Source organism: Chrysochloris asiatica, unplaced genomic scaffold, assembly GCF_000296735.1.
Source record: "Chrysochloris asiatica unplaced genomic scaffold, ChrAsi1.0 scaffold00008, whole genome shotgun sequence".
Taxonomy (NCBI): domain Eukaryota; kingdom Metazoa; phylum Chordata; class Mammalia; order Afrosoricida; family Chrysochloridae; genus Chrysochloris; species Chrysochloris asiatica.
Window position 1 is genome coordinate 24,032,872 of NW_006408526.1, and position 27,717 is coordinate 24,060,588.

The following is a 27,717-nucleotide window of genomic DNA, read 5'->3' on the forward strand; positions in this document are numbered from 1 at the left end:
TCTTGTGATACAATAGTGAATAATTGTTATCAGGACTGACTGTGAGGTAGACGTTTTGTAGCAAAAGGAGGGGAGTGATTGACTTTGCAGTCTAGGAACAGAGGTCCCTGGGACCATCAAGGGAGAAGAGCGGAGAGCGGGACCCTACCCAGAGAAGCAGTGATGCCAGAGATATAGGCAGAGACTATGACATAGAGAAATGGAGTGGCTGGGAACTTTAGACCCAGAGAGGGAGAGGGGCTGTGTGCTGACGACCTGGGGGCAGGTTTGCAGGGTATACCCTTTGCATAGAGGGGAATGTAACATGGCAATGAAACGATATACAATAGGATGAATGTAAAGCTAATGTTCTCCATGTAAACTATCACATAATTTACAATAAAACATTAAAAAATAAAAATAAAAAAATCTGAGGGTTCAGGGGGGGAAAAAAAATTAATGGAGGCCAGCTCTGGAAAGTTAGAATAGTGGTGATTTAAGTTTCTTCTTTATAATTTTCTGTGTTCCCTAGATTTTGTATGAGGTGTATGTTGTTATTGTTGTTAAGTGCTGTTGAGTCAGCTCTGACTCATATCTACCCTGTATAGGGTTTTCAAGGAGCAACTGGTGAGCTTGAACCACCGGCCTTGTGACTCAAATGACCTTGCAGTCCAGCGCATTAATCCTCAGTGCCACACAAGGACTCCATGAGCTATATGTATTACTGACATAATCAAAGCAGCAATAAATGTTATTTTAAGACAGAAGCACAAGACGTAATATTGACCCTTAAGAAACTCACCATCTAAGAGGGGAGACATAAATACATCACTGGAATGAATGGTGAGCTGTGATCAGTGCTCTCTCAGGCCACATTTGCAAAATAGACTTGCTTGAAACCTGTGAATGCCTTCATTTCCTGTCTTGTCCTTTCTGGACCTGTTCTGCCTGCTGGGCATCATGCCATCCCTCTTTCCACCTCCACTACCTTGAAAAGCTATTGTTGTTCTCTGGGTCCCCATCGCTTGGCAACATGCCTGGTTGTGTGTTCTGCTGGTTGCTCTCGTAATGAATGGGTTTCCCGCTTTCATCTCTTGCTCTTTCCTCTCCATAGTTCTGAGGTGAATTGTCTTATTGAAGAAGCAGCCAAAATGGAGAAGATCAAATTTCAGCATATTGTGTCCATCTATGGAGTGTGCAAACAGCCCTTGGGTATCGTGATGGAGTTCATGGCCAATGGTTCCCTGGAGAAAATGCTACCTACCCACAGCCTCTGCTGGCAGCTCAAGTTCCGCATTGTCTACGAGACAAGCCTGGCCATGAATTTCCTTCACAGCATTAAGCCACCTCTGCTGCATCTGGACCTCAAGCCAGGCAACATCCTTCTGGACAGTAACATGAATGTCAAGGTAAGGCCCTATCAGCCCCTCTGCCCCTTTTCACTCCAGAGTCTCCTTCTGGAGGGCAGGTTATCAGCCTGTCTGTCTATTGGGCCTGTCAAGAGTTTTAAGGAATTCCCTTCATGGACAAATATGGAAGGCAAGGTTCACATCTAAAACAGAGATGGGTGGGCAGCAAAAGCCGGTACAGAATGGTGGGTATCAGTATGCCTGAGGTACCACTCTTTGGGTTTCAGTTTTCAGTTTCTAACGTGGGTAGAAAAATCCCTATCCCTCCCAAGTGAATCTACACATAAGTGAGATGTTGTCATCGTCATTGCTGTTGTTGAGTCATGGCGACCCTATTAACATAGGACAAATGCTGCCTGGTCTTGTGCCAGTCCTCTGGTGGTTTTGCAGATTGGGTCATTGTGATCCATCGTTTTCACTGGCTGATTTTTGGAAGTAGATCACTGGACCTTTTTTGCTAGTCTCGCTTCGTTTGGAAGCTCTACTTAAACTTAACTCAGTATCATAGAAACATGAAAGCTTGCACTAATAGGTGAGTGAGAGTTACCCCCTGAGGTGCACTGTCTAGGAATTGAGCTCAGGTCTCCCAACGAAGGGCAAGAATTCTACCACTGCAAATAGTTAGCAGCACACTGGACAGCGACTCCAGGCTTCCTTTGGAAGAAACACCTGGAGATCTATTTCTGAAAACTCTTGGTGACTCTGACTCTCATGGGCTTGACACTCATGAGAGTCAACTCAACAGTGGGTTTATAAGTAAAATAATCCCTCAGAATTTCTTCAGTTCCTAGAATTTGCAACACTTGTTTCTGCTCTGGGCCCTTTGCACATTTTGTTCCCGCTGCCTGGAATACCCTTCTTCCATTCTGCTCTCTTTACCTAGCAAAGGACACCTGACGAAGGTGAAAGCCATAGTCTCTAATGAGGCCTACACAGCTTTCGGCTCTGGGCTTAAAGGTCACTTCCTGAGGGAGACTCCACTGTATACTCTTACTGTACATCTCTTTCTTCATATGGCTGATCCCATGTTTTTGTAAATACGTGATCAATAGTGAAAGAGCCTTGGTGGTACAATAGTTAAGTGCTGGACTGTTAACCAAAAGGTCATTGGTTCAAGTCCACCAGTGACTCCTTGGGAGGAAACAAAAAAAGACCTGAAGAGCCTATTGGGCAGTTGTACTCTGTCCTATAGGAGTTGAAACACATCAACAGCACACAACAACAACAATAAATAGTGCAATTATTTAGAAAATGACAATACACCAATTTATTAAAGAAGTGCTTTTGAAAGTTTGGGGATTCTCATTGGTTTTATCCACTGCCAGATCCTTATCACTCAGTGAATGGTAAATTGGTGAAACAGTAACTCAATGGGTAGAAACAAAGCTCACTGCCATCAATTCGATTCCGACTCATAGCGACTGTAGGACAGAGTGGAACTGCTCCCTAGGGTTGTCACGATTGTCAATCTTTCTGCTGTGGATGGAGGCAAAGGGGAGGGATTCAAAGTCAGAACACGGTGTAAGTCTTCCAGGGTACATGGAGGTGGAATGAGCAAAGGCTCCGCAAAGGTGTTGTTTTTTTGCCAACTTTATCTATAGCCCCTCTGGATAACTGTACCTCTCCCGGGTTCTCAGTGCTGTTTGCTGCCTCATTGAATCCTTTATAACACTATGAGTTCAGTGCTCAGATCATTTCCATGTCACATATGAGGCAACTGAGGCTCTAAGAAGATAAATAACTTGTCTGCAAACACATAGTGGTTAGTGATGGGGCTGTGGGATTCAGAGCTTAACCACAGGACTAGACTGCAAAGGGAAGCTGTTGGGAGGAGTGAGAAAACAACGTAGTCATCTGGAGGTAAGATTATTGACTCCCTCCCAGATTTCAGACTTTGGCCTGTCCAAGTGGATGGAACAGTCTACCCGGATGCAGTATATTGAGAGGTCGGCTCTGCGAGGCACCCTCGGCTACATCCCCCCAGAGATGTTTCTGCAGAGTAACAAGGCCCCAGGGCTCAAATATGATGTGTACAGGTGAGGGGAAAGCCGGACTTGTGGTCTCCACCCTGCTTAGCCTCTACACCCATGGGCAGGGAAGGATGGGGAGAGGTCTCAGGGTTTGCCCATCCCTATCTTCTGAGGAGGGGAAAGGGAGGAGGAGGATTGGTTGGCCAGTGCCCCATGGATGTTTGAGAAAGGACACTGAGGGAGCACTGCCCCCACCCACAGCTTCGGGATTGTCATCTGGGAGATCCTCACTCAGAAGAAACCATACTCAGGTAGTAGGTGTCTTGGGACAGAGGCGGGTGCCCTCTTGGTGGGGTCTAGAAAGGGTACTGCAGGAGGGTTAAGGGTTAGTGAGGGCAGAAGTGTCAGGTTTGTATTGGGGGGCTCCTGTCTTCTCCTCCCTCCGCTGATTTTCTAGAACCTACATTAAAAGTGAGAGGAGAGAGAAAAGTCAGCCCAGACCCTCATACTTTCTGGCTGGGACTCTCTTTCCTTGTAAAGTAGCCCTTTCCTACTGTCTCCCACCCCTGCCCCACCTAGATGCCAGCAAGCGGGACTGTCCAGAAACACAGACAGCCTGACAGAGGTGAAACTCAGAGTCAACACCTGGAGTCAGGGGTTCAGTCTGCTCTTGGCCTGGAAGGCGGCCCCTGGACCAGAGAGACTCGATCCCTCACACTTGAACCTCACATCTGTTCACAACTTAACTGCTTAAGTTAACCAAGTATTTATGCAGACCCTCCGTGCTGCATTCACTGCTCCTCAACCACCCACCCCCACCCAGCCCCTCGGCCTTGCCTTGCAGTACCCACACAGTTAGGACTTCTTCCTCAGGCTTCAATATGATGACCATCATTGTCCAAGTGGCCATGGGCATGCGGCCGGCCCTGCAGCCCATGTCAGATGAGTGGCTGTGCGAGGCCCAGCAGATGGTGGACCTAATGAAGCGCTGTTGGGAGCAGGACCCCAAGAAGAGACCTTGCTTCTCAGGTTCTCATCTGGCTTCAGAGGCTGGGGGTGGGGGTGAGGGGCCGGGACGGAGTTGCTTGGGCCGCTCTGAGAGCTGTGCAGACAGAGGTCTGACTGCTGCCCTGGGTCCCAGAAATAATTTTTCAGGCAGATTCAGCAATGCAGTGTGGGGAGGTTGGTGTTGGGAGCCAGGGCAGCTAAGAACAGGGTCTGGGTTAGAGTGTGTAAATGTGTGCAGCTGAGATTGGTAGAGGAGGAAACCCTCACTGCTGGACATCCAGAGACGTGGGATCTAGCTCTGGCTCTGCCTCTGAGGTCTCCAGTTGGCCATGGGTCCTTAAGGCTAAGGGTTAGAGGCTGGAAAAAGTGTCAGGTTTATATTGGGGGCTCCTGTCTTCTTCTCCTTCCTCCCTCCCCTGATTTTCTAGAACTTACGTTAAAAGTGAGAGGAGAGAGAAAAGTCAGCTCAGACCCTCATGCTTTCTGGCTGGGACACTCTTGCCTTGTAAAGTAGCCCTTTCCTACCTTCTCCCACCCATGCCCCACCTAGATGCCAGCAAGCTGGACTGTCCAGAAACACAGACAGCCTGACAAAGGTAAAACTCAGAGTCTCTACCAAGACCTGCAGTCAGGGGGTCAGTCTGCTCTTGGTCTAAGGGTTACCATGCACGCACTGGACCATAAAATTTCCAGTCCTTCCGAGATCATGAAAACACACATGTGAGCATCTTAGAAAGCCCCTCCTCCTGTCCCCAGCGAGGGTCAATGGCTTGCCAAGGCACATGCAAGAATGCAGTTGTGCCCAGGAATGCATTTAAGGGAACGTGGGGACTGCTGACCAGTCTGCTGCTTCCTTTCCTCCTTCCCTCACAGAGCAGACATCACAATGGAGACAGACGTGCTGCTGTCTCTGCTCCAGAGTATCATCACAGACCCTGAGAGCGAGGCCCTGGCCAGGAAGGTGTCCTACAAGCCATCACTGCACCGGCCCCCAAAGGTGAGAGCCCCCGTGGGCTCTGTTTGTGGACACACAGATGTGTCCTTCTGAGGCTGCCTGGCTGAGGGAGCAGGTGGGGCTGCAATCGGTCACACTGCTCACCAGACCAGGCAGCCCAGTCTAGGACCAAGTCCATCCAGAAGGGGACAAAGGCGAGCAGTGACCATAGTTCCAAGCCCCTGAGAAGTCCATGCCGTCTCTCAGGTGGGTGGAAGGAAACAGAGCCCTAGCCTGTAAAGGAGACCTCCACACTCCCAAGCTTTCAAATCCACTGGACATCGTGACCCTGCTCTCCTGGCTGCGCTCTATCCCGGGAACCAGACATGGCGTGGTGTTGTACTCCCAACTCGAATGCACAGGTTCACTCTTCCTTCAGTTTGGCCCAAGGGGAAGACACAGCCCTTGGCCACCTCCTTCCAACAGATGTTGTCCTCCAGACCCAGCTGGTGAAGGATGCCATAGGAGGAGGGTCCCCTAGAACTGGGTGGGATAAGGTCCTGACAGGTTGAAGGACAGCATGGAGAGTGGGTGGAATGCACAGACTAACCCACACCCTTGTCTTCTGATCCCTTTGCAGGTCAACGAGGACATCAGCCAGGAGCTAACAGACAGTGGTAAGCCCAGGGTGCCACATGGAACCAGAGAGTTCATAGTGCAGGAAAACGTGGACTCTTTCCCCATCCCCGCCAGGCCTGTCACAAATCACGGGTAGTGGGTCCCTCTCCCCGGCGCCCCACTCCATGTTCTAGAACAGCACATGCCCCTGGGGGGGCCTGACTCTGCCCTCCATTCAGACACCTCCCTTCCTGGTCCAAATCTGGAGCGTGGTTCTCAGTCCTGGCTGTAGGCTAGCATCAATGGGGGCTTAAAAAAACAACAACACCACAAAACGGATGATTGGGTTCCATCTCAGGCAAATTAAATCAGAATATCTGGGGTTGGGACTGGGTAGTGTTTTGTTTTGTTTTTTAATTATTATTCTCAAATACCATTAGGTGGAGTCCCCAGGTGGTTCCAATGGTTACCGTGCTTAAGTGTTAACTGAAATCATGAGAGTTTGAGTCCACCTAGAGGCACCTCAGCAGAAAGTTCTGGCAATCTACTTTCCATTTTACTTTCAGCCACTGAAAACCTGATGGAGCATGGCTCTGCTGTGAAAGACATGGAGTCCCAAGGATCCAGCCCGACTGGACGGCAACTGTGGTTTATTTATTTATTTATTTAAATGCTGTTAGAGCTGAAGGAAGCAGGTCCTGAATAGCTTCAGGAGGAGCTCAGATTGGAGAACTCCAGCTATAAACTCATTCCCAACCTGCCTTCATCTACTTTGTACCAGGAATCCCCCATGGAAGTTTTTACTGCATGACTTGTCCTCACAGTGGCAGTGTGAGGTGTTACAGGTCAGGGGCTAGAGACTCAGAGAGGCAGAGAACTGGCTAAGGTCACAGGATGTTAAGTGGCAGAGGTAGGATTGGAAATCGGGCTTCCTGACTCTGCTCTTTGTGCCTCAGTTCCCTGAGACAATGGAGTGGTGCCCAAACGGGAAGGTACAACAGTAGTAACTGTTATTGCGGTCGCTGTTGCGTGCTATAGGGTCCCTTCTCTCAGAGCAGAACCACCCCATATAGGGTTTCCTTGGCTGTAATCTTTTCAGGAGGAGATCACCAGACCTTTTCTCCCATGGTGCACCTGTGTGGGCTCAAACTTCCAATTTTTTTGGTTACCAGCCAAGGGCAAATTATTCTTGCCACGCAGGGGATCTTCAATAGCAGAAGACATGTGACTGCTAACCATAAGACTGGCATTTTAAACCCACCTGCTGCTCATCAGAAACCCTATACAGGGTCTCTATGAGTCAGAACTGACTCCACACACATAACAACAAAAACAACCCTTCCAAGATGCAGGGGGATGGCCCAGATGACCTCTGGGCAGGTGAAAGGCCTTTCTTCATTCCCATCCTCCTCCCGCAGACTCCGGGGACTACTTGAAGCGGGTGCTGCAGCTGTCGGACGGTGAGAGCTTGATCCCCAGTGAGGAGGAGCTTCGCATCTATGAGAACAAGGTCACCCCCCTCCACTTCCTGGTGGCGCAGGGTAGAATGGAGCAGGTGAGGTTGCTGCTGGCCCATGAGGTGGACTTGGACTGCCAGACAGCCAGCGGCTATACACCCCTCCTCATTGATGCACAGGACCAGCAGTCTGACCTCTGTGCCTTGCTCCTGGAGCACGGTGCAGACGCCAACTTGGCTGATGAGGACGGCTGGGCCCCGCTACACTTTGCAGCCCAGAATGGGGATGACCGGACTGCCCGCCTGCTCCTGGACCACGGGGCCTGTGTGGATGCCCAAGAGCATGAGGGGTGGACCCCGCTGCATTTGGCTGCACAGAACAACTTTGGGAACGTGGCCCGGCTCCTGGTCTCCCGTCAAGCTGACCCCAATCAGCGTGAGGCTGAAGGCAAGACACCTCTCCATGTGGCTGCCTACTTTGGCCATGTCAGCCTGGTTAAGCTACTGACGGGCCAAGGGGCTGAGTTGGATGCTCAGCAGAGAAACCTGAGGATGCCACTGCACCTGGCTGTGGAGCGGGGCAAAGTGAGGGCCATCCAACACCTGCTGAAGAGTGGGGCGGCTCCTGACTCCCTTGATCAGGGTGGTTATGGACCACTGCACACCGCGGCCGCCAGGGGCAAGTACCTCATCTGCAAGATGCTGCTCAGGTACAGGGCCAGCACTAAGCTGCCCACCCAGCAGGGCTGGACACCCCTGTACCTAGCAGCCTACAAGGGCCAACTAGAGATCATCCATCTCCTGGCAGAGAGCCACGCAGACTTGGGTGCTCATGGAGGCATGAACTGGACCCCCCTGCATCTGGCGGCCCGCCACGGGGAGGAGGTGGTAGTGTTGACCCTGCTGCGGTGTGGAGCTGACCCCAATGCCGTTGAGCAGTCTGGCTGGACACCGCTTCACCTGGCGGTCCAAAGAGAAGCCTTCCTGAGCGTCATCAACCTTCTGGAGCATCATGCAGATGTCCATGACCGCAACAGGGTGGGCTGGACACCTGCCCATCTGGCTGCCCTCAAAGGCTACATGGCCATTCTCAAAGTGCTGACCAAGGCCGGCGCCCAACTGGACTCCCAGAATGGGATGGGCTGCACATCCCTGCAGCTGGCCTTCCGGAGCCAAAATCAGGGCATCATTGCCTTTCTAGAGGGCAAAGAGCCCACAGTGCCCATTCTGGGAGCCACAGAACCTGGGGCTCAGACAGAAGTATAGACTTGGAAGGAAGGGATATTAGGAAGCAAAGCTAGGCTTCTGGGAGGGTCCCTTCCCCACCTGAACTCCCTACTTGGCTCTTCAACCTTGAGAGGAAACAGGGACATGGTCTCCTCATGATGGAGGAGTGGGCAGAGGGAACAACTACTAATGTTGTTACTAGGGAAGGGGACACACTGGCCTAAAGCTTCCTTCAGAACCTTTCCCAAGCGCATCTCTAACTGGCCTCAGTCTTCTCCCCAACTTGAACTCCACCCCTTAAATGAATTCTCTCTCCCTGTCCAAGACGCCTGCTACCTTCTGTCACTTGCCCCTGAGTTATTAGCAAAGGCTTTTGGATCCTAGGGAATCCAACAAAATGGGGCATGGAGGTGAAGGCAGAGGGTTCCCTGCAGCTTGTGTGATTTGACCCATGACCTCAGGCTGAGGCAGGAGAGGGGGAATCGCTTGTTTCGCTCAAGCAGCAGGAGCTGAAAGTCCAGAGGAAATTTCTGCTCATGATTTCATACCCCAGCCAGCCCCCTGTTGCCATACCAACCACACATTTCAGGAGACACTGGTTCCCATGGGTCTCCAATATGGTCTCTTGGCATGAAGGAAGAGTGTGCCCCACTGTGGCTGAGTGAGCCTGTATGAGATGTTAATTCCAGGAGGCCGTGTCCCCATCATATGTCCAGTTATACCAGTATAGTTAACCCCCATAGTTTCAAAAAAGCTATAGATTTGGTCTCCCTTCTAGAGAAGAAATAACCTTGTGAGGCCAGTTGTATATAAGAGTCATTAGTGTATATTAGTGTTCAAGAGCAAGCATGTCAGTTTGAGGATTAAGATGTGCAAGCCATGGTATTTCCAGTAACTGCATATGCATGTGAAAGTTGGACAGTGAACAAGGGAGACCGTAGAAGAACTGATGTATTTGAGTGATGGTGTTGGAGGAGAATATTGAGAATACTATGGACTCCCAGAAGGAGCTCTGGTAGTATAGTGGTTATGAGTTGGGCTGCCACCCTCAAGGTCAGCAGTTCGAAACTACCAGCCATTCCGCAGGAGAAAGATGAGGCATTCTGCTTCTGCAAAGATTTGCAGCCTCGGAAACCCTGTGCAGAGTTACTATGAGTCAGAACCTTACTCCACGGTACTTAACAACAACAAATGGACTTCCAGAAGCACAAACAAATCTGTTTTGGAAAAAGTACAGCCAGAATGCTCTTTAGAAGCCAGGATGATGAGACTTCATCTCATACTTTGGACATCAGGAGGGATCAGTTCACAGAAAAGGACATCATGCTTGGTAAAGTGGAGGATCATCAAAAACAAGGAAGACCATCAATAACATGGACTGATACAGTGACTGCAACCATGGGCTCAGACCACCACAATCCTGAGGATGGTGCAGGTCTGGGCTGTGTTTTATTCTGTCATGCATAGTACTGCTATGGATTGGAACTGACTCAATGGCACCTAATAGCAACAAGCGTATATTAATATGGAGTGTGTGGGGAGCTGGAGCTGTGATTCATCTGGTGCAGTGTGTGGGTATAATATGTGTGTGAGTTCGCTTTGGGGAGGAAGTAAGGGAGCCAATGAGTGAGGCTGGATGATGTCTCTGGTGTGTGTATGATATAAGGAGGAGGTGGAGGAGCAGATGAGAGGAAGTGGAAGGGGTGAGGAGTGGTAAGGGGTAGCTTGTCTGGTTGTTGACAGGGGGATCTTCTCAACAATGGCTCAAAGCTATCTCTTGCGAATACACCCTGGCCATCCACCACCTGTTCCGACCTGTCCTGCTGGTCATGAGGCAGGTTGGGGCAGGCCAGGGACTACTCCCACTATCCCAGTATGACCTGAGCCTTGGCTCGGCTGCTCCTGGGTGTCCTGCCGATCTTACCCAGACTCATCCTCTCTCTGGCTCCACCAGGGATGGCAGGAAAGCAGCCACGTAGCAGGATGGCAGTGTGGCTGGGCATTGGGGGTAAAACAGGGGACCCCAACTCCAGGACACTTTACAATGCAGAGAAAAAGAACCTTCTCTGACCAACTGCCATCCCAGCCAGTAGGCTGATTGCTCTCCTGCCACCTTGCTCTTCTGAACTGGGCACAGGAGAGTCAGCAGCCTCTATCGCAGCACTGTAGGAGAGATGAGGCAGAGGAAACATGTCTTGCTGAGTTCATGATCCTTTTTAGCAGAGTTGGAAATGTTGCCATCCTGGGCCACATGAAGGAATGCAGCTGGTGGGCAGCACTGGGCAGTCACAAATCACAGCTGCATGTTAGGGTCTTGTGGCTTAGGGTCTTGTGGGTGAGTTGGAGTATGGGGATTCTTTTAAAAATACCAATACTTGGCCCTTAGCCAGTTACCTTGGAGTAAACTCCAACACATAGAGACCTCGTGTGTCAGAATAGAACTGTACCCCATAGGGTGGGAGGCCCTGTGACTGCCATTTCAGAAGTAGATCATCAGGCCTTTCTTCCAATACCTCTGGGTGGACTCGAACTCCTGGTATTTCTGTTAGCAGCCCAGCGCATTAACCTTTGTACTACCCAGGGACTGTCATAGAGCGATGAAATCAGAACCTCTAGGATAGGATCATGACATTGAGTTACTAACAATGCACCAAGGAGCACCACCAGGGGGCGCCCCATGGCTTCGCTAAGGCCTTCCTTAGTCTAACCGTGAAGACAGTCCCAGACCAGCAGCCAAGGGTGAGAGGCCTTTCCCTCTCCTGGTTGGCTGAGACTGTCCTGGTTCCCTACTCCTGGCAAGCAGCCAGGCCCCTCTCTCTACTCTCCTTGAGACAAATTGTAGTTAAAAATGCTCTTAGAGGTCTGTCTTTCCCAGGAAACACCTAAACATGGATGAGACCAGAGGAGGGGGAATGGGGCTGTTTGCTTCTCCGTACACCCTGAGTCTGATCCCACATGAGGCAGGGAAGGGGTGTGGGGCTACAGATTCTGAGCCAGCTAAGGTGGAGTCCTGTGTGGCGCTGTGGGTTGCTGGACTCACTTAATGTTGGCAGTTCAAGCTCACCAGATGCTCCTTGGAAACCCTATACAGGGTCGCTATGGGTCAGAACTGACTTGACAGCACTTAACAACAACAACAACAAGGTCAGATCAAGCAGTGGGAAGGTCTGAAGCACGCGGGAGAATACTGTCTCCTTTTTCCTGTTAGAACAGGTACATGATCCCTTTGCTTCTGTTGTCCAGGCCAGGGAAGAATAGGTGAAAGATCCCAGGGAATCAGGTCAACATTGATGATCCCTAGATCTAGGCTAAGATCCTCAGACCCTTGCTGCCTCTGCCTCGTTCCTTCTAGAAATCGCTAAGGTAACTAGTTCAGGCCAGCTCTGGCCAACATGCCTGCTGATGTCCTCTGCTCACATCTGAAGCCACTGTTAACCAAATACAGACCCATACAGCATCCACCCTGGGTCACATTCCAACAGAACTGCCTTCTAGAGGCTTCCTTGTCGTTGTTATGTGCCGTGGAGTCGGTTCCGACTCATGGCAACCCTGTACAGGGTTTCCTAGGCTGTAAATCTTCATGGGAACAGAAAATCTCATCTTTCTCCCACGGAACAGCTGGTAGTTTTGAACTGCTGACAGAGAGATTAGCAGCCCAATTCGTAACCACTATGCTACCAGAGCTCCTTAGAGGCTTCCTGTTGTTGTTTTTAAGTGCTGTCGAGTTGATCCTGACCCATAGCGACCCTGTAGGGTTTCCGAAGAGCAGCTGGTGAACTTGAACCTCCAGCCGACCTTGCAGTTCAAATGGCTTTACAGTCTGGTGCATTAACCCACAGTACCACACCAGGACTCCTAGGGATATTTAAAATCACCACCCTAGGCGGGTCTGGTGAAAGGAGATGGGGATAGGATTCTTGTGATTCAATAGTGAGTAATAGTTATCATGACTAGTTGCAACTGTCACAAGTGTAAAGGTAGAGGTTTTGTAACAAAAATGGGGGCGTAGTAATCTTAAGTCCAGAAGCAGAGGACCCTAGGATCATCAAGGGAGAAGAGCGCAAGTGAAGTGTGGGACCCTATCCAGAGAAGAAGTGACACCAGAGATGGAGGCAGAGGACATGGAGACAGAGCAGCTGAGGACTCCAGACTCATGGAAAGAGAGGGACTGAGTGGTGGTGGCCAGGAGGCAGGCTTGCAGAATGTGCCCTTTGGTTGTTTAATAAATGATTATATATTCCTGAATGTTTTTGTGTACATCCCCCTGCTCCCCGCAAAACACAGAGGGAATGGAAGCAATTATTGTTGAATGATGATGCACGGAGGAGATTGTAGTCACTGAAATGAAACTGTGGCGTTAAACTGATGTCTTCCCATGTAAACTATCACTCAGTACACAATAAAAACGTAAAAAAAAAAATGCCACCCTAGGGAACTGGGCTGGGCTGAGACAGGAGGGAAGAAGAGAGGCTTGGTTTAGTGGAAAGACTTTGAAGGCAGACAGACTGGAGCAAGCACTAATTGCCTGACTTTAGGTTGCTGAAGCTTTCTAAGTTGCACCAACTCATTGGGTTACTGTAATAATTAAACGAGATTTCCTAGTTTCTCCTAAGCCATAAAGGTTTGGTGAGGACACGTTTGCAAGTTGCCATTTCCGTGACCAGCCCATTGTGTGAGGGAGAGTGGCACTCCTTCAGTGCTCGGACATTGGGCCTCTTGGAAAAGCCATTTCTGAGGCACTAAGTCAAGGCATCCGTAGGGCGGGAGCAACCCCCATAGTCAGCCCTTCTGCTGAAACACAGAGATGAGGGCAGTCAAGTTACCAGACAGTGCTGGCTCGGCTCTGTGCAAACAAAGTAAAGACATTTCCACCCGCCAGAGGGAGCAGGGTTTGAGGCTGAGAGCAGGGGTGGTCTAGTGGGATTCTCTCCTTCTCTGCCAATGAACCTGTCAGTGGAGTCACTATGATGTTCTGATGTTGAAAAAAGTTTCAGCAGAGCTTCTAGGCTAAGATGAACTAGGAAGAAAAACCTGGAGATCTTCTGAAAATCAGCCCGTGAAAACCCTATAGATTACAACAGTCTGACCCCCAAGTAACCGTGGGCATGGTACAAGGCCAGACATCCATTTTGTTTCATTGTGCCTGGGGCCACCTCATGGGCTTATTTCCAGCTCTGCATGGTTTGAGAGCAGGCCAGGGAGATGAATACACCTGCTGAGTGGGCCTGTGGGGAGCTGGGGCAGGGCCAGGCCCCATCCGTCAGTTTTCCAGCTCAACTGCTCCTTTGGGGAGAACTACACAATGGGACTTGTCTCCTATAGGGCAATTTCCCTAGTCTTGACCACTCATTCTTTCTCCTGCCTTGGACACAACATAGAGCCTGGAGTCCTGAATGAGGGGCAGAGGGCAGAGTGATTTGTGTTAGATCTGGTCAGAATGTGGATGCTGTAGCTCTTTCCACCATTCCCTTCCCCAGGAATGACGGTGTCTCCTTCCCCTTCCCAACCACCCTCTCTCCCTGAACTGACCCTGGGATCCAGGGTCCCTTTCTCTGGCCTCTCACATGTTTCTAGGTCTCATGGACACGTATGCTGATAGAAGAACCTCTTAAGTCTAGTGTTCATGTGGCATTGCCTATGGACTTAGAACTGTCTTTGACTCCAGTCTAAGTCAAAGGCATCTCCAGACCCCTCAAGGCTCTGCTCCAGTTGCTCTCACTGTCCCCTTTCTTGGGCCATCCTTGGGCCTCTGTTCTATGGACATGCCAAGTAGCAGAAGCAGGACAGGAGAGGGAGTGAGAGGCTGCTTTCCACATTGCCATTTACCAGTTGGCCTCATGCCCAGCCCACCTTATGGCAACCCTGTGTGTGTCAGAACACAACTGTGCTTCATAGGGCTTTCAGTGGCTATTTTTCAAAAGAACACCAGACCTTTATTCCAAGGTGTCTCTGAGTGGACTTGAACCCCCAACCTTTCAGTCAACAAGCACATTTCAACAAGCACATTGACCACTTGCACCACATGGGGAATCCTGTTCATGCCAAATACCCCATTTTCCCCTCCTCCCATGACCCCATCATATCAAGGTGGAATGCCCCACACCAGAGATGGACTGCTGTCTTCCTCCCTCCCCCAGCTCCCTGCTTTACCTGGATTCCCCAGTCTTCAGTCCCTCCCCTCCCATAGCCTGTATGTGGAAGAGCCAGAAGTATCCTAGTTGATAGGAGAGGACCTTTATGTAATAGGAACCCAGACTCTGGCCCTCTTGAAATCCCTGCTCCATATCCTTGTTGTTAAGTGTCATCAAGTTGGTTCCAACTCATAGTGACTCTGTATAGGGTTTCCAAGGAGCAGCTGGTGAGCTTGAACCACCAACCTTGGAGGTTCAAACTGACTTTGCAGTTCAGGGCATTAACCCACAGCACCACACCAGGACTTCATAGCCTACTACCCAATTACTTCTTACTTGAGCAGCTCAACTGGCTGTCAGACTATTTCATGTACCTGAAGGATAGACTCCTTAATGGTCCCCAGCTGCCTCATTGCCCTGTCTTCACTCAGGGCCGGTCAGAAAATACGATGGATAGAGATAGACATGTTGAAACACCAGCCCTTCCATCTGGCCAAACTACCATTCTTCTGATTGGGGATCATGTGACATGTAAATCCCATAGGAATTATGAGCACATGAGAGATCATACAGGCAAAGCCCATTGTAGTGGGTTGAACAGTATTCCTGAAAATCCATGTTCACCTGGAATTTCAAAATATGACTTGATTTGGATATAGGATCTTAGAAGATGGAATTAATTAGGGTGTAGTCACAGGTCAAGGAATATCGACAACTGTGAGAAGCTGAAGGAAGCGACGGAGGACTGTACCCTAGAACTTTAAGAGGAAGTTTGACCCTGCCAACATCTTCACACTCTTACCAGAGCTGTGAAAGAATGAAGTTCCATTCTTCTCAGCCACCCAGTTCATGGTACCTGTTAGAATAGCCAAAGGAGACTAATAACCCTCAGTGGCCCCTGTACATACAGTAGCTCAAGTCACAGATACAGCCTTTGTCCATAAATCAGTTGGGCACAGGACAGGGCTAGCAGGTGAATCGAGGAGGCCATGCAGGTGCTGGGGACAGGGATGGTTTGGGAAGGGATTACAGAGAGGTGAGGGCATTGGAAATGCTCCCAAGGCAGGTCAGTCCTCAGTGATCCTAGATGTAGGCAACTGACTGCTTCTCTTCTGAGGCCACCAGGGAAGCAGGACCTGCATGTGCTTCTTTTGGGGTCCCTGCCCAGCCATCCAAGAAGTCCTTCCTTCAGTCTATTTTCTTATCCTTGCCAATTCTCTACCATCCTATGCCAAGTCATGCCGGGGCTGCCACATCATGTGTCGCCAGCAGTGTCTAAGTGTTGGTGTGGTGGTGGGGCTTTTGCATTGATAGTGGCTGTCATCCTATTAGATGGTGCACTCCGCTAAGGCAGGGACCATGGCCATTGTCTTCAACCCATGTGGTCTACCCTTGTTCTCTTGTTGAGTGTCCTGGAATGGATTTGACTCTCAGTGTCCTATAAGACAGTAGACATGCCCCATACAGCTGTCAAAGCTTTAATGTTTATGGGAGCACATCGCCTGGTCTTTTCTCCCACAGATCAGCTGGTGGGTTCAAACTGTCAACCTTTGGGATAGCAGCCGAGTGCTTAACCACGGTGCCACTAAGGTTCCTTATTTACTCCGTAAGGGGGAGATTAGTCCCTGCTGCCTTCCCAGCAGACCGCCAAGGACCTACAACACACTAGTAGCTCAGTAAATATTTTCTGAGGCAGGTAAGAATGTGTGGATGGATGGATACAAGGATGCACTTTCTCAATCAGCTGGGCCACTTGCCGCCTTCTCAATTCCTTGAACACTTGCACTGCCCTTGACCACCAGAAACCCCAGTCCTCACCTTCTAGGGCCTGGGGCCTAGAAACTTGAAGTTACATCCTGACTCTACCCTTTCTTAACTGTGACTCTATTTGTCACCTGAATAAAGGACACCACTCCCCCAGAAATTTTGTGAAGATGAAGTGAGATAACATATGTAAAGTGCCCAGCTGTGTCTCACCCGAAGGTTCTCCCCTTGAATCAAAACCAAACCCAGTCTGACTCATGGCAACCCCTTGTGTTAGGACGTAGGACTGCTCCTCAGGGTCTTCTTGGGTGTGATCATTTCGAATGCAGATCAAAAGGCTTTTCTTCTGTAGGACCTCTGGGTACCAGCCTTAAAGTTAGTAGTCAAGTGAAATCTGTTTGCTCCCCCACAAGGAACTGCTCACTCCTTAAGGTGAGTAGGGGGCCTGTGGTCTTCAAGTGCTGTAAAGGCAAATGAACCATCTTTATTAAAAGGCATCCTACGGAGAAAGAAGGCACAAAGACAGAAATACCCAGACAGGCAGAGTGGAGAGAAAATCAGAGGGCCTGCAGCCAACCAGCCTCCAATTTCCTCTCTGACCTGGAGGCCAAGGCAAAAGGGTTTCTTTCATGAGAGCCAAAGCCTGGGCTGCCCCCTCCATCTCAGAGTTCCTGGGTCCCCCTCCTCCTATCCCATGTGCCCCTGAAGTACGGAGGGGGCAGGGGTGGAGTCAGCCCTCCCCCTGCCCACTCTAGCTGTCAATCCGCTGTCTGGCAGGAAGACAAGGAGCTTCGTGACAGCTGTGGGCAACTTCTCCCAGCCCGCCCCCCGCCCCTGCCCTGCCCTCTTCCCCTTTCTCTGTCAGCGCCTCCTGCTCTGGGGCTGGCTTCCTCTCCCTACCTTTCCTCCTTTCTTCTACTTCTGTCTCCCTCCCTTTGTCATCTTTCCCCATCCCTATCAGCCTATATGTCCCCCTAATATTACTAATGATTTGATGAACTTTCTTGCTCCCCTTCAGGACAAGACCTTCCATAAACTGAGTGTGAGTGTGCAGGTTACAGGGTGGGTGTGAGCAACGAGGTCCCTGGATTTGTTCTGAGCAGTCCTTGCAAGTTTGACATCTTTCCCAGGAGGTGGTCACTGGGCTATTGCCCCCATCCTTGCCCACCTTCTGGAGTTAGGGTGCTCCTGGGGACAGGAACCTCTCCCTGGGCTCAGCACTACATTCCGGTTCAGGAAGATGATCAAAGTCCGTAATTAAGTGTTCAGGGCAAGTTAAGTGCGCCAAACTTGGGTGCTAAAAATATTGTATTTAGCATATGCAAATTATGCCCTGACAGTTCCCTGGAGCCTGCACCCGTGGGTGCCAGCACCCTGTTTGTCATCACCACTGCTGTGTTCAGGTGGTAAGATGATTTCTCCTTTGCCAGGATGGCTTTTTCATTTCATTTTTTTTTTTTAAAGCTGATTTTGTATTGTCAGGGCAGTGCCAAGTGGAGGCCCCAGAAGGCCTGAAGCAGGGCGGCTTGTCCTACAGGCAGAGAAGAGGGAGACCCACCTCCAGCCCAGCACTCAGAGCCCTGGCTGCTCCCTCCAGTCTGCCCCAGAGGAAAGCGATCCTCATTGGAGACAAAAACAGAGAAGGGAGAGATGGAACCCAGGTGGGCCACAGGATGGTTCCTTCCAAGGTGCCGTGGATCTGGGAGAAGAGAGTGGGCGCCTGGGACAACCTAGCATCCACTCTGGTGGACCCTGATGCTCTAGGGATTGGGGCTCAGGCATGCCAGTTGGAAACATACCCCTTGTATCTTGGTTGGCTGTTGAGGTTCAAGGACAACATATTACCTGAGTCGAGTGTGAACACCAGGGCTCGGACTGCTCAAGTCTGCTTGGGAGAAGGAGATGGGGATGAGGAAGAAACCTGTAAGAAACACCCTGCCTCCTCTTCACTCTCCATCTTCTTCTTGCTCCTGCTGGGAGCAGCTTCTCTCTGATTTGCCCCTGATTTCCCATCTATCGTGAAGGTATGGTCTTCAGAAAGGCCCTCAGACTTGGCCCCCAGCACCATACAAGTGTTTGGCTACACTCGACTCCTCGGGATATAGGTGGTTCTGCCCCACGCACCCAGGGGGTCCTGGAATGTGACTCTTGTCAAGGTTTTATTGGTTTGCTGCATGTGTAGTGATGTTACAGAGTCTGGGGCCCGGGGCTCCCCACACGCTACAGTTTCATCCCCTCCCTCGGAGCATGGCCTGGCCAGCGCAAACAGTAGCCGGCAGCTCTCAGCCATAGTCTCCTCTAAGGCAGAGGCAGTGGAATGGTCGGGGAAAAAAGGGAGAGAGAGGTGACGAGGAAGAGGGAAGGGAAGTGGTTATAGGGCAAAGTGTGGCAGGAGAAATACTCCAGAGAGCCTCAGATACTTCCAACCAGGCCCCAAGACATAGTAACAAGCCCCACCTTCCCTCCTGCCCACCAGGCTGGCCCAACTTTTGTTCCAAGAAGGGACACAGCCAAGATCCTTCAAAAGGGAGCCAAGTAGGTTCCTCTCCCCACAGGCCCTGTTGGAGTCCCATATCTGGGACTGGTCTCCCCTTGGTGGGTGCAGCAGCCACTTGGGGAGAAGTAACAGGTGGTAGAGGGTGGCGTGGATTGGGACCCACTGCTGTGGAAAGTAGCGGCTATGCCAGGGTAGAGGGAACTCAGATTTTTGGCTTGGGCTTCTCAGGGATTCATCTGTGGTCTGGTATTTACACGGGTCTCCCAGGACTAAAGGTCCCGGGGGCCTATGGTAAGAGTGCTTTCTCCCTTAGTGTAGGCCTTATGGGCATGAATTGTCCATTTGTATCCATCGTGCTCCAGCCCAAGCCTCTGAAGATTGGGTCCTGCCCAACAGGCAGTCCCTGCACCCCAACTGTGGCCCAGCAACCCCAGAGCCCCAGAAAAAGGACAAGGAAGGCAGCTGAATCTTTGGTGCCAAGGGGAGGGGACCTGGAGATGGGTGGAGGCTCTGTGAGCTGCCCCCGAGTCAGAGGTCCGGCCCAAGAACTGCACGGTGCCTGACTCTGGCATCACCGTGAGGTCATGGAGCCAAGCTAACACTTCAGGGCCTGGCTGGGTGAAGGGAGGGCTCAGTCCACCCCGTGCCTTCCTGCCCCAGGCACCCAGGGGCTGGGACCAGGCCTGCCAGGGCCAGGAGGCGAGAAGCAGCTGCTGTGTGGGTGGGCAGCAGAGTCAGCAGTGTAGGATCTTCAGGAAGGCCTTGCGGAACTCGATGTTGAAGGTCGTGTAGATGATGGGGTTGACGGCGCTGTTAACATAACCCAGCCACGTGAAGGCGCTGTACAGGACGGGTGGGATGTTGCAGTCACAGTGTATGTTCAGGATGTGTGTGATGAAGAAGGGCAGCCAGCAGATGATGAACACGCCTGCAGGGAGAGGGCACCTGTCAAGCTGGCTCCAGAGACCCAGGAGGAACATCCGCCTGTGGCGGGGCTCCTGGATTGTATGCCTCGGCCTGATCCCAGCACAGAGGCAGCAGAAAGAGCAGTGAGAGAGGAGTCCTGGGCTGTGGGTTACAGACCTTTCTCTGACACGTATTTGCAGGTAATAGATAATTCTACTTCCCTCACCTTCATTCTCCTTATCTGCCAAATGGATGTAATAGTACCTACCACAGACCCTGTCAAGTCAACTCCAACTCGGGTGTCAGAATAGAACTCTGCTCCATAGGGTTCCCAAGAACTGATTTTTTGGGAAGTACATCACCAGACAGTTCTTCTGAGGTGCCTCTGGATTCAAACCTTTCAGTTAGCAGCTGAGTGTATTAACTGTTTGCACCACCCCCAGGGACTCCTACCTACCATTGAGGATAGAAGAAATAGTTTGAAAACACACCCAAAATGTTAACATGCTGCCTCCAGTCAGACTGCAGGAATGGAAATTCCTACTCGGAGCAGCTGGAAGTGGACCGTGTGTTGGGGGCATGGGGTGACTCAGTTTGGACCTTGCTACCACCAAGGGAGAGAACAGAGAGCTCAATAATCATGTTGCTTAGCCTGTATGAGGCCAATGGAAACTGAGACTCGGCTGGGCCTGAGACTTACCCAGTGTCACTTTGCTCTTTGGTAGCAAAGTCTGTTTAGGTCCCCAAATGACCAGGCTCTTTCTCACCCACTTCCCCTAGCCATGGAGCACACACTCTTGCCTTGGGGCTATGCCCTCCCCACCACACTGGTCTGCCTCAGGCTTATCTTGCTCCAGGAGCTCCCCAGTCAGATGGGCCATTGGACATGGAGACACAAAGTACAGAGAAGGCCAGCAAGGGGGGGTGGGGGGAGCGGGGTCAGAGGAATGTGCTAAAATGAGTGGAAGGCAGAACAGAGCTCCTGTGGACTGGAGAAGCAGATCTGGGTCAGATCCTGCTTTGTCACATCCCAGCTGCAAGACCTGCCTGTGGTCCCATCACTCATTAAGGTATTACCTGCTCCACTCACATAGCGAGTGGGAAAGGGCTTCATGAACTGCCCTGGGGTAGTAACAGGGAGGCAGTTGTCAACCATTCTTAGCAGTCCACTCCTTGATCTTCTACCGTTATTACATGGCTTTCTGGAAGGCTTTTATCTGACAGAACCAGATCTTCATTTTGGATCTGGGGTCCCTCTCATAGCCCTCCTTAATTTTCTCACAGCTCTGGTCTCTGGTCACCTGACTGAGCACCAGTGAGTTCCTCCAAAAGAGCAATCTTAACAAAAGCTCTAATAATAAGAACACTGTGTGCACTGCTTTGTACTTTATACCATGCTTTCACCAGACTTACATGTATCACTTTACTGCCACAGCTTTGAGATCTCATCCAGTCTACAGACAAGGACACTAGAAAGGAGCAGTGACTTGGCCAGTCATGAGGTTCTGGGAGGCATTGTGGGACTCGGGTCAAATTCACATGGAGCACTTGGCTGCTCACCCAAAGACCTGCGGCTGCTCCATAGGAGAAAGATGTGTCAGTCTGCCTCTGCAAAGATTGACAGCTTTGGAAACCCTATGGTCCCATTCTACTATATCCTATAGGGTCACTATGAGCCAGAATTGACTTGTTGGTTGTGGATTTGGATAGAGTTCACAGGTTTCAGAGTCAGCCTGCCTTGGCTCAAATTATGGTTCCTCCTTGCTTACGTTCTATAATCTCTAAACCCCAGGGTCCCCATCTGTAAAGTAATCTACCTCTGGAGACTACCTGCACCGCAAGAGGTTTGGCTTGTGTCCACGTAACTGCCAGCCCAGGCCTCCCTGGCCATGACTGGAACAGGGCCCATTTCTCATCCAGGACCGGACTGTGGCCAACACCCCACAACTGGGCCAACTCACCCAGCACAATGGCAAGCATCTGAGTGGCTTTCTTCTCCTTCTGCTGGGAGAGCTTCCTGCGGCTCATGGTCTTGAGAGAGGTCCGGGTTTTGCCATTGGGCATGGTCTGGATCTCAAAGATCTTGGCAATCTTGGGGTGGTCTTTGGCATGCCCATTCTTCTCTGGCTTGGCAGGGCTGTCGGGAGTGGTGTGGAGGCCGTGGTGGGATGAGTCAGGGAGGGTCAACTGGTGGTGGCTGGGTGGGATGGGGCTGTACCGGGTCCTCTCGGGTGGGCTGGTGCTGGACAGCATCTCCATCTCCAGCTCCTGAGCTCGGCGGGCAGCATCCTGCAGCAGAGTCCAAGGTTACCGGGTAAATAGGAACATTCTCAGGCATCAGCTACCCCCGTCCCAGTCCCAGCTCATTCCTCTCTCACTCCAGAGCTTCCTGCAAGCACCATCTCGAGGGAGGACTGTTTGGGGAGGACAGTGCTATCCCTCTGCAGCCTCAGTGTTCTCAGGCACTTCTCTTTGATTAAGAGTGCCAGCTAAGTGCCAGGTACCAAGCTGGCTGCTGGGGGATAAGTCACAGAATGGGACTGAGGCCCCGCTTCCAGGATCTCATGTGTTAACTCTGCAGAGCAGGCCCCATCTGCATTCTGCCAGGCTAACACATTCTGCCGCTGAGGCTGCCAGGCAGATTGAAGGCACCTGCCATCAACCCTCACCCTTGGGCTCCATGCTTTCCTTGATGGATCACAGGTGCCAAAGGACTGACCCGTGGCGATCCACATTTTCCCTGCCGACTCACTTACAAGGCCCCCGGATGGATCTACTCTTTGCGTCCCAGGCTCTCCCTTAGGTACTGCTGTTCTGAGGCCTTGGGGCCTCCACCTGAACTTCTGAAATCCAGACCTGACTGTGGGCACAGTGGTATAGCTGCACTGCCACCTAGCCCCTCCTGAGTTCCCATTTGGGCTGTTGTTGTTAGCTGTCATAGAGGGGGCTGGTGAAATGCACATGAGAACAACCAAAATGCTGTCCAGTCTTGTACTATTCTCAAGATAGGCTGCAGACTGGACCGTCATGATCCATTGGGATTTCATTGGCTGCTTTTCAGCAGTAGATCTCCAGGTCTTTCTTCTTAGTCCATCTTAATCTGGAAACTCCCCTGAAACCTGTCCAGCATCTTAGCAGCACAAAAGCCTCCAGTGACGGACATGTGGTGGCTGCACACTGGCCTGGAATTGAACCTGAGTCTCCAACTTGAACGGCAAGTATTCTACCACAGAGCCACAACTGCTCCCCGCCATCCAGCATCTCCATAAACAGCACTTAGCAGTCCTGCCCTTAAAGCTCAGGGGAATGATTGGGACCTGGATTCCCAAGAACTTCATATGTGGTGCTCTGTGGACTCCCTGGCTTAGACTTTGTCCACCTAGGGGATGGGACACCTGCGGCTCCCACTTGGACCCAGCGCTGTTATTACTGGACAAAGCTGCCTTTCAAGATTCCGCACCTCTGGCTCAGTTTACCTGGCTGTCCCTCACCTCCATCCCTGCTCCAGTTCCCCCGCCCCTAGTCTCCAGTCCCAGCACTTCCTTGAGTAGGAGTGGAAGAAGAAGGGCATGAATTTTGGAGTTGTAAATATAGGTCTGCATGCCCTCACTAATTCCCTCCTAGCTGTGGGTGAGTTATCGCTCTCTGAGCCTCTGTTTCCTCTTCAGTAAAACCAAGGTCTACAAGATCCAGAAGACTTACCTCTCAGGGCTGGTGTGAGGATTTGATGAGATATTAGGAACATGGTAAGTATTCAATAAATGGTGATGGTGTTGTTAAGTGCCGTCAAGTCAGTTCCAACTCATAGCAACCCTATCTAGGGTTTCCAAGGAGCAGCTGATGGGTTTGAACTGCTGACCTTGAGGTTAGCAGTCCAGTGCTTACCTTACAGCACCACACCAGGACTCCAATAAATGGTGAAAGTCACTATTATTTTTGAATTATGCTATAATCACTAAGTCCTTTCCCCCAACTGTTTTCTGCTGGATCTTTCAGAACTGACTCTGCTTGAGGAGTGTGCCCTCATCTGAGGCAGAATGGGGGTCCCACAGGCTCTTCTTCCTCTGATGAGCTGTGAGGTCACCAGGAGTCATGGGAGGTGGGCTTCTCTCGGGGCGGAAGGACCTGGCCCTGGGTCCCTGACCTGAGCACTTACCACTCTCCGCCTGTTCACTGGGAAACTCCCATTAGACTTCATGATAACCGTGCAGAGTCTCAAGTCCTCGGGGTGAGTACAGTTGCCCTGTGGAGGAGCCAGCACACGGTCACTAAGGCCAGGCAGTGAGCGGGAGGGGCAGGCGGGCAGGACTCCAGTGCAGGGCAGCCCAGGGACAACTCAGACTGGGCACAGGGCTCAAAGGACAGAGATGACATGGGCAGGGATCTGTGGAGGTCACTGAGGCCAGGTGAGGGTTGGTGTTACAATGAGAACAGGTGGGCAAGATGAAGGACAAAGGGGCCCTGACTTTTATCCAGTTCCCACTAAAGGTTTGGCTACACAAAGTCACATCCCTTCTCACCTTGAATCCTCACGACCACCCTGTGGGGTCAGTATTATGATTCCCATTGAACAAGTGAGGAAACTGTGGCTCAGAGAAGCTTAGCAATTTGCCAAAGTCATGAAGCAAAACATGGCCGGGCCAGGATTTGAAACTGTGCGTTCTAACTTCAAAGCTCTTGTTCCTTCCACACCCACATACCGCCTTAGAGGGGAGCACTGACCTCACACAAGAATGGGGAGATGAAAGTGAAGGAGAAAACAGAAGGACGAAGAAGGTGTGCATGGAGGAGAGGTCAGTGTGGAAAGCAGAGGACCTGAGGTGGGTGTGCCCACGGGAATGAAAGGGAAAGTCCATCGTGGAGCCCTGGTAGAGCCCTGGTTAAGCGCTCAACTTCTAACCACACAAGAACCCACCAGCTTCTTCACAGGAGACAGGACCTGGCCATGTACTCCTGTGAAGATTACAGCCTATGAAATCCTCTGCAGCAGTTTTGCTCTGTCAAATATGGTTGCCATGAGTTAGAATTGACTCCGTGGCACATGACAACAACAACAAAAGGAAAGAGAAGGAGAAGAGCCAGCTGGGTACCAAGAGCTGCTGCCTTCAGACACAACTGCAAAGTTCTCCAAGGAGAGACACCTCTTTCCAGTTGATCCTTCCTCCCCCATCCTACTTCCTACTCCTGAAGAGTCGAGGTTTGCTCCACTGAGGTTTATGCCTATGAAATCCACCCTCATCCAGACTGAACCTCATCCTGCTGGGGCACCACCCCCTTTGTAATGTTTAGGTGGGGCCCCTGAGGGAGAGGGCATCTCAGGACCTTCAGTGGAGCCCTCAGGTTGGTCCTAAAAGCTCGGCTGCTGCGCTTGGTGTTGACTCGCTTTCGGCGCTTGCGGAGGACAATGTAGATCTTGATATAGACCAGCAGCGTGACGATGAAGGGCACGTAGAAGGAGACGATGGAAGAGTAGACCACGAAGGCGGGGTTGGCGATGATGCACTCGTTCTGGTCTGAGGGAAGGAGAACCCCAGGTGAGCAGGGCAGCCCACTGGGCCCCGGAGCCTGGTGAGCATACTTACCTTCACAGGAACAGGTAACTACTTGGCAAAGAACACGACTAGATATTTAAGGTTGTGTGGAAATGTGAGATGCAAACAAAGGTGCAAAATAACACAGAGTCTTAAAAAACAACCCCGAGCAAGAAAACTATACTGAGACTGACGGTCTGCAAGTGTTTTTCCATTAATGACCAGCCCTTGTCACCTGGTCATTATTTCTGTCATCTGTGAACACACAAGCGAAGCCATAATGTTCAGAAAAACTGATGAAAGAAAAATTGAAATTTAGAAGCACCATGATTTTGGCCTTTCCTGAATATTGGTGGCAAGACTATAATTTTAGGGATGAGGTAACTCAGTCCTGCTGGCTGACTCACCTGTGTTCCAAGGAGACCACTTGGAGAAACAATTGTTTAGCCAACATCCCTATTCCCTTCTGGGTCTAACAGATGTCTGTCCTCTCACTCAGGGCTATTTCAACTTCATCCAGGCACGCCTAGCTCTATTTGCTGTTTCTTGGAATTGCTGTGACACTTTTTGTCACACACATTTTCGAAACGTCATTGTAGCCTGTCTCCAGAAAGTGTTCTTACATTGCTGTTATCTCTCCGGAAATAGTCATGCTCTGTGTGTGACAGGGGGTTGTCCTTAGGCTGAGATTCTCCTTACTCTGCCTTGCACAGGAATGTGCATGCAGTTGGCTCACATTCTATTTGTTTCAAAAACTACCATGGTCAAAAAATACCATGGTCAGGGTGGATAGAAAGAAGCCCAATAGCCTTCCCTTTGGAGTCCTGATGTGACAATGTGGGTTAATGCACTGGACTCCAAGGTCGGTTTGAACTGCAAGGTTGGCAATTCACTCTCACCAGCCGTTCCTTGGAAACCCTCTACAGGGTCACTATGAGTCAGAACTGCCTCGACGGCACTTAACAGCAACAACTAAGCCTCCCTTTGCAAGTGTATACACACACATACATGCACATACACAAGGAGCCCGTTTAATAAACAAAACGGAAAGTGCCCAGACATCTTCCTGAATCCTCCTCCCCGCTCTCCATTGATCTCTGCTATGCTCCAGGCCATTGTTTCCTTTCTGGTCCAACCTGAAAACACTCTGAGTTGGACTTGGCCCAGGAGATCCAGTTCTGGGGTAGCAAATGGACTCTCTTGAACTTCTACCCATACCTGAGCCAGCTGAGGCCCAGGCAGACTAAAGCAGGACTCACCTGTGTTGTTGAGTCCGAAGAGCAGTGGGCAGGAGATGGTGAAGGACAGGACCCAGACGATGGCGATCATGACGGTGACTCGGCGCTTGGAGCTATAGCGCGTGTTGTAGAGCATGGGCATGGCCACAGCTGTGTATCTGCAGGGTCGGACAGGGGGCACAGAAAGGACCTGAGTCTGCTTGGGTCCAGCTTCACTGACTACTATAACTAGACACTCCCTTCTGGACCTCACGCCAAGACAGTTGGCAATGCCCAGTCAAGCACTTAATGAGAGACTGACTTCTGTTTCCTCTTGGACCATATCTATCACTCTTGGGTTCTGAGAACCTCCACAACCTACCCAGGGTCACATATCTAGAAAGTAATAGAGCTAGGGTGGAGTCAAAACCAATTGCTTTCTCCTCTGCACCACTCACTGTCTTGAGTGTCCTTCATAGTATCATGTCATAAGGAGACCTCTCTTGAAGGAGTCTGCAGTCTCTGAGACACACACCCACACACACACATACTCACACCCACACACACAGCAGGCAGAGAGAGCACGGCCCTGACGGAGCGGCAGAGTAGCCAGAAAGGTGAATGACCCAACTCAGCTCTCCTGGCCTAGCTGCACTTACCTGTCGATGCTAATGGCACACAGGTTCAGGATGCTTGCTGTGCACATCATGACGTCCAGAGTGACAAAGATGTCACAGTGGATTCTGCTGAATTTCCACTCACCCACCACCTGGGAACAAAGCAACATAATGGGTGGCCAGTGGGAGGAAGGAAGATTAGCTTAGGTCCTATAGGTGGGTAGACAGGCTGACAATAACTGTGTCTCAAATTGGGGTGTAGGGGAGAAGAGGGCAGAAATGAGGAGTTATGCCCATGGGTGTCTGGGCCTTAGCCCTAGCAAGTGAATTTTGCTGTAGGAACTGTACTAGAAGAAAGATAGCCACTTGAAAGCAGTCATCTTAGATGCACCTGTGTGCCTTTCCCTATCTGGAGGAAAGAAGAGTGAAGAAAATCAAAGATGCGTGGGCACA

General features: G+C 50.9%; 2 protein-coding genes across 2 annotated transcripts in view; one reads left to right on the forward strand and one right to left on the reverse strand.

Annotated features, from left to right (window-relative positions):
* Window positions 1-8,640, forward strand: part of ANKK1 (ankyrin repeat and kinase domain containing 1) — a 17,728-nt gene extending 9,088 nt beyond the window's left edge. The window contains exons 2-8 of the mRNA XM_006833832.1: window positions 1,094-1,388; window positions 3,273-3,424; window positions 3,620-3,669; window positions 4,232-4,387; window positions 5,245-5,363; window positions 5,941-5,977; window positions 7,337-8,640. Of these exons, the coding sequence (XP_006833895.1) occupies window positions 1,094-1,388; window positions 3,273-3,424; window positions 3,620-3,669; window positions 4,232-4,387; window positions 5,245-5,363; window positions 5,941-5,977; window positions 7,337-8,640 (2,113 nt within the window). The remainder of the gene's footprint in view (window positions 1-1,093; window positions 1,389-3,272; window positions 3,425-3,619; window positions 3,670-4,231; window positions 4,388-5,244; window positions 5,364-5,940; window positions 5,978-7,336) is intronic.
* A 10,929-nt stretch (window positions 8,641-19,569) lies between these two features.
* On the reverse strand, window positions 19,570-27,443 carry DRD2 (dopamine receptor D2). The gene is made up of 6 exons (XM_006833833.1): window positions 27,307-27,443; window positions 26,690-26,826; window positions 25,222-25,412; window positions 24,056-24,142; window positions 21,861-22,188; window positions 19,570-19,921 (listed from the first exon to the last, which is right to left on the reverse strand). Exons 1-6 carry the CDS (start codon window positions 27,432-27,434, stop codon window positions 19,728-19,730), a joined length of 1,065 nt encoding a protein of 354 aa, XP_006833896.1. The 5' UTR covers window positions 27,435-27,443; the 3' UTR covers window positions 19,570-19,727.
* Window positions 27,444-27,717: the final 274 nt, after the last annotated feature.

Bases quoted from the DNA above. Each gene is read 5' to 3' on its own strand.
- DRD2 (XM_006833833.1), bottom strand. From the start codon at position 27,434: ATGTTGCTTTGTTCCCAGGTGGTGGGTGAGTGGAAATTCAGCAGAATC. The intron at 22,189-24,055 runs GTAAGTGCTCAG...ACTCTGCTGCAG, and splicing joins CAGTGAACAGGCGGAGAGTG to GATGCTGCCCGCCGAGCTCA. The intron at 19,922-21,860 runs GTGAGTTGGCCC...CTCTCCCTGCAG, and splicing joins GATGCTTGCCATTGTGCTGG to GCGTGTTCATCATCTGCTGG.